Source organism: Pistacia vera, unplaced genomic scaffold, assembly GCF_008641045.1.
Source record: "Pistacia vera cultivar Batoury unplaced genomic scaffold, PisVer_v2 Contig614, whole genome shotgun sequence".
In the NCBI taxonomy this organism is placed as follows: domain Eukaryota; kingdom Viridiplantae; phylum Streptophyta; class Magnoliopsida; order Sapindales; family Anacardiaceae; genus Pistacia; species Pistacia vera.
Window position 1 is genome coordinate 439,867 of NW_022196462.1, and position 6,000 is coordinate 445,866.

General features: G+C 34.3%; 1 protein-coding gene and 1 long non-coding RNA gene across 2 annotated transcripts; both read left to right on the forward strand.

Annotated features, from left to right (window-relative positions):
* Nucleotides 1-928: 928 nt before the first annotated feature.
* LOC116110820 lies at nt 929-4,027 on the forward strand. Its single transcript, XR_004124970.1, has 3 exons — nt 929-1,020; nt 1,110-1,189; nt 3,957-4,027. It is a non-coding gene; the product is annotated as an uncharacterized LOC116110820 (long non-coding RNA).
* A 50-nt stretch (nt 4,028-4,077) lies between these two features.
* LOC116110784 (disease resistance RPP13-like protein 4) lies at nt 4,078-5,333 on the forward strand. Its single transcript, XM_031397001.1, has 2 exons — nt 4,078-4,275; nt 4,359-5,333. The coding sequence occupies exons 1-2, from the start codon at nt 4,078-4,080 to the stop codon at nt 5,331-5,333; spliced, it is 1,173 nt and encodes a 390-aa protein (XP_031252861.1).
* Nucleotides 5,334-6,000: the final 667 nt, after the last annotated feature.

The window sequence follows — 6,000 nt, forward strand, 5'->3', positions numbered from 1 at the left end:
GAGACAAAAATAGAAAAATAAATGATTTTCTCTTTTCACATTTTCTTTGTCTCTTTACACACATGATAATGAAAGTGAATTTTGAGTGCATTCCATGTGACACACAGTCCAATATTACATTCCATATAACACGTAAAATCAGCATTAACGGTAATACCACCGTCAATCATGGCATATTATCATAATTGCAAAGCATCAATATTTCATAATAGATGTTTTTCCTAGCCTGATGAGGAGATTGGCCTTGTCCTAATCCCTCCTTGAAATCTGAAATGACCCCATGGAATATCTAATTTATTCAATAAAACAGAATTAATTTGTATCCTGCGCCATCATTTTCTGAAGTACGGGGAAGGGGAGGGAGGGGGTGGGGGCACAGGGGGGGACCAAGAAAGTATGCGATCATGATGGCATCACATGGATGATGCGCCATCATTTTCTAAGTGACCCCTTACTTGTAGTAACTATATTGTAAGCCTATAATTTTACAATCCTTAAAAAGTAGCCCCCAGAAATATAAACCCAAGCTTCAAAAGGAGTTGAAACCTGGGATCACCATACACGATTTATTCATGCTTCCTCATAGCTTGGTTGGATAGAACTAGAAGACCCCAAAGACCTCCAAATTCGGAGGAATATTGAAGACCCATCACCGTTATCATAGCCTAATATTATTATTTACCAAATTTGTGTGTTAGTAGTTAAATTGCATTCCATGTGACACTGAGTCCAATATTTACATTCCATATAACGCGTAAAGTCAACATTAATTGGGAGGCACCAAAGGAAGAAAGTGAAAAACTATTAAAAAAAAAAAAGAGAGCGAGAGAGAATTACTACGTTTATGTAACAGTTTTTGGAAATTCCAAAAAATTGTCGGATTAAATTTCCTATTTGGAATTTCTATTTGAATTACTAATTGGAAGTCATCCTATTTTATTTTTTCTGTCCTTCTGTGCAGAGTTCACTTGTAGATCAAGCTGCGCTTCGTCCACAAAATCACAACTCCATTTCTCCGAAGTAAATCCTAAACTTTTCTTCCCCTTTTTTAACATCCCTATCATCTATTTCCATGAGTTAAATCCATCGAAGTTTTCTGTGTTCACCAGATACCTACGATCCAGATCTGTCTGTTCTCAAGACCGAAAGTTGGCACACACTCGATCAAGGTTCTACTTGCAAAATTTCGGTACGTTCTTAATATCTCTAACTAATTTCTTTTATGTGGGTGTGGAATGATCTCTGAAAACAGCTCAAAAGTTGTTAAGGTTATCTATCTATCAAAATAAGTCATGATATTCTTCTCACAAGTTAAGGTTAAGCTCACTTAAGAAGTGTATTGTTCAAACATAAAGATTATTTATATTTAAGCAAGTGAGAAGCAAATCTGTTGGTTACTTTACCATTTTATTATATATATATCTGAGATGTATGGTAAGAAGCTGAAGAGAAAATATACTAATCCAGTAATTTCTTCATATGGACATTCAGTGTAGGAAATATCAGTGGAAACACACCGTTAATATTACAGATTCTAAACATAAATACCCTTAAGAAGAAAAAAATAACAAATAAATAAGCAATTCTGATGTTACTCTTGATTCTCAAAGTTATATATGGTTATAGGATTACACAAATAACAAAGATTTTCTCTTTCATTTTTTATATTATGTAAACAATTTACTTGATTATTAAAAGGACAAGAATTCTATCTAATTACTATCAGCCAACTCCATTAGAACTCTGAATTAACAGTGCTTTTACTATCTAATACGAGAAGAAGAGTTTAGACTTGGTAGAGAAGCATCAAAGCTTAGAAGGGTTATTATTCAGCCCCCCAGAGATCGTCAAGTATTAACAGACCCATGATTTATGAAAAGTATTAAACAACCCCCTGATGTCAGTTAAAAATTAGGTTTTCTTCCAAATAATTTTTTAATATTCAATTTTAAAAGTAAAAGTCTATTTTACCCTTTTGCACCAATTATCAAGTTAAAAATTTAATTTCTTTTTCCTCCTTTTTTTTTTTTTTAATTTTCTCTTATTTCTCAGGGAAAATTCCCTCTCTAAATATTTTCTACATTCTGCTTCATATTTCATCATAAAATTTCATCTCTAAATGAACAATTTAACTCAAGAACAAACTAACATTTTTATTTTGTACAAACAATTAAATCAAATGCAGTAGTAATTGAAACTCATTAAAAACAAAGTCAATTAAACAGAAACATAAGGGAGACAAGTCCACCCTTGGCACGGAGCAGCACTGCAAAGCATAGCTACGAGTCTCCTGTCGCAGCCAGCAACCATAACTAATGCTTTACCATTATAATTGTTAGATCTAGAAAGTAAAAAGATTGAGGAAGAGGAAGAAGAGATGGGAAAGAAAGAACATAGAGGAGATCAAGAGTGGAGAGAAAAAAAAATTAGAAAGCAATGGCTTGTAAAAGGTTATTGAATATATGTAAATCATGGATCTACTTAATACTCAACAATCCCTCAAAGGAATGGATATAATAACATAAGCTTAGAATAATAAACACCCGTACACAACTATAGGTAATAAATAAATATATAAAGAATTAAAATTGTGGAATATTAAAAGCATAATCAGTGTGCTCAAAATAAAATGTCCAATAAAATAGACATTTGTAGAGAATTTTCTTTTTCTTTTTGTGATTTTCTTGTGTGTTTGAGTTTCTATTTATTTAAGAAATCATATCAAAATAGAAATGCAATTAGTTTAAAAAATAAAAACATTATTCTTTTGGGTAAGAAAAAAGCTGTACAAAGATATACTATGCAGTTAGGGCGGGGGGGGCGGGGGGGGGGGGGGGGGGTGGTGGGTTTGGGGGGGTTTAGTCTTTCTTTTGGTGTGATTGAATTCTAATTCATTAAATTGAATGTATTTGTTAGATAGTATAATTTATATATAATTGTAGAATAATGTTACACATTGCAAGTAATATCCCAAGCAATGTTTTATCTTATGTGGTCTTAAATTGTAAATATAAAAAATGTACCAAAAAAAAAAAAAAAAACAATTTATATCAATTCCTTATGTCAATCAAATCCATCATCAAACAAAAATCATATTTTACAAAATCCCACATGTATTTTTCAAAATAAAAAAAAAAAAATTCTCATCCCTTCTATCTTTCGCTTGTTTCCAGCAAATTCCAAGTTTAACAACTCATTCCAGCAACTTCAAGTTCTAAACAAGCTTTGATCCCAGCAACTTCTCGACCTCTAATCATCATCTAAAGCTCTAGTTAAATAAATCCTGTGGGACAAACAAGATATACTGTCTATTACACAAACTCAATAATTTTCGATTCGAAACGCAAAAAGAAAAAGAACGAAAAAATTCTGAGTTATTAAGTTAGAAACAAAGCCACTGCATGCAGCCATGTACCTCCCATTTTTGCACTAAACTAAAGCTACTTTTAATTCAAGTTATGTTACGTTCCGCATAAAGAGTGAAATACCACTCTCAATAAGTCACAAATCCCTTATTTAATCCTGACTTAGAACTGCAGCACGCAAGCCAGATCCAGCATGACCTCCAAACATCATAAATTCCCAGACAAAATCATTCCCATCGAACAAACAGCATTCTCTTATTTTTGAAAGCTCAGATGTTATTATTAAGTAGCCATGAATTTCTCTTCCTCGTAGCCTCGTAGGCATCATTGGCTATTTGCTGGGTCTGAAATAATCCAAGTTCCGTTTCACCGTTCGATTTAATGGGCCATGGTAACAGTGAAGACCAAAGAGGGTGATATCTTTTTAATACCTAATATAGAGTACACAACAGTGGAATGTGAACTGATTTAACTTTAATATATACCTTTCCTGTGAAAGTATATATTTATATAGAGAAGTGATTATATTCAACTAATTCTGTCTGTTGAGAGTTTATTTACTATATCATGACTTTGAAAATCAATTCACAGATAAAATACAAGCAAGACGATGGCAACAGAAGCGATGATTACTGTCTTATTAAATTCAGTGTTACGTGCATTACAAGTTCAAGCTCAGAATGCAATTGATTTTAAAGATCAATTTGAAGTAATGAGGACTAAGCTTGAACTTATGAGGGCCTTCTTGTCCGCGGAAAACCTTGGGAGTAATGGGAATGATCTCAAGATGGTGTTGCTGAATATGAGAAAACTAATTTATGAAGCTGATGATATACTGACAGACTGCCAAATTAGAGGTGAATATCGGAATATGATGGATCATCAGCCTGCAACTGGAGATTCTCATCTCGTGAATTGTATTTTTTAATAAGGACAGGAAAGAAATTGAAAGGTATTAATTTACGGATTGAAAGTATAGAGCGTTCCTTGCAGGCGTATCCTTGGAGATCAAAGGGGCTAATCAATGGAGGATATGAAGCATACCAAAATAAAAGATATTTCCCAGGGGCACAGGATTATGACCCATCTGAGCCTATTGGTTTGCAAAATGATATAAAAAAGATAAAAAATTGGCTGTTCACTGATCAACGACATCGTCAGTTTGGCATTGTAGGGATGGGAGGTTTAGGCAAAACTACAATTGCCCAGGAAATATTCAATGACAGAGATGTAATCAAGTATTTTGATGAGACGATTTGGGTTCCAGTTTCTAACAATTTCTCTACAGAAAGGATTATGAGGGTCATGCTGAAACAATTAGGAGAGGAAGGCTCTAGATTTGATGAAGGTTGTCTATTGCGCAAAATTCGCGAAAAACTTGGTACAAAAAAAAGCCTAATTGTTATGGATGACGTTTGGAGGATGGAAACAAAGTTTTGGAGTAGTTTATGTAATAAACATAGTATCTATATCATTATATCCAGAAATGAAGCTGTTATAAAGCTCATGGGAGTTGACAACTCAAGAATTCATCGACCCAGACTCTTAGATGAAGAAGAGAGTTGGTCGTTATTCTGCAAGTTTGCATTTGACAGAAGCAATGGAAAATGCCCAAATAACCACTTGGAAAAAGAAGGCAGAGAAATTTTGCATAAATGTAAGGGACTCCCGCTAGCAATCAAGACAATAGGAGCCTTACTTGCGCCAAAACTTGACTCCCTTACTGAATGGAACAAGATTCATCAAGATTTTCTCAAATTAGCTGAAGAAGAAAACAACTCGATCATGCCTTCTCTGCAGCTAAGCTATGATGAACTTCCTACTCATCTAAAGCAATGTCTATTGTGTTTCTCCATTTATCCTGAAGACATTGAGATTGACACGACCCGCCTCGACCCTCCCTACCCCATAAGCTCCGGGCGCACCTATGAGACTCGGGCGGCCGACACGTGCCGTGTGGGAATCTAAAAAAAAACCGGTACTCTAAATAAGTTTTTCATAAAGACATTTGCTTGGACTCGTTTTGAAAGCATAAACACATAAGATTTTGAAAATCTGAAAGCTAACTTGTACGTTCATAAAATCCAAAAACGGATGGTATCAGATATTCATATCTTTTATAATCAACACAAGAGATAATCATAAGGATAAAACATAATTCGGTAGCGGTAACAAGCATGACATTTTTACACACATGATGAGTTGGTGACGTAAGGGCCCAACCTCGAGAGGAATCACTCCTCAGCACGACTCTTCCTGTGAACCTGGGAAAAAGGGTCTAAAAAGGGGTGAGCTGAAATACTCAGTGAGTGGGGGATTGCGGTGAGTTTGCAAAACATTCTTCAACAATAGTCATGGCATGCAATAGTTCTTATGAAATCCTGAAAACAACATGATTCTATGAACATGATATGGTGGTAGCTAATCATCCTGTATGCATGTATAACTCGTTTTCTAAAGTTGTTCTAAGTATTATAATATGATCAATTAAACTGACAACAATTTCTGAATCCTAGCTCATCACCAAATATTGAAAACTCTTTTATGAGAACTTAAAGAATAGCTGTAAATGCTCATGGTTCTAAAGACAATGTTTTCTATGAATCATGCTACAAACATCAACTGTTTCATATAG

Excerpts from the sequence above, each read along its gene's own strand:
- LOC116110784 (XM_031397001.1), top strand. The coding sequence starts at position 4,078 with ATGAGGACTAAGCTTGAACTTATGAGGGCCTTCTTGTCCGCGGAAAAC. Across the intron at positions 4,276-4,358 it reads CAACTGGAGATTCTCATCTC|GCGTATCCTTGGAGATCAAA; the intron begins GTGAATTGTATT and ends CGTTCCTTGCAG.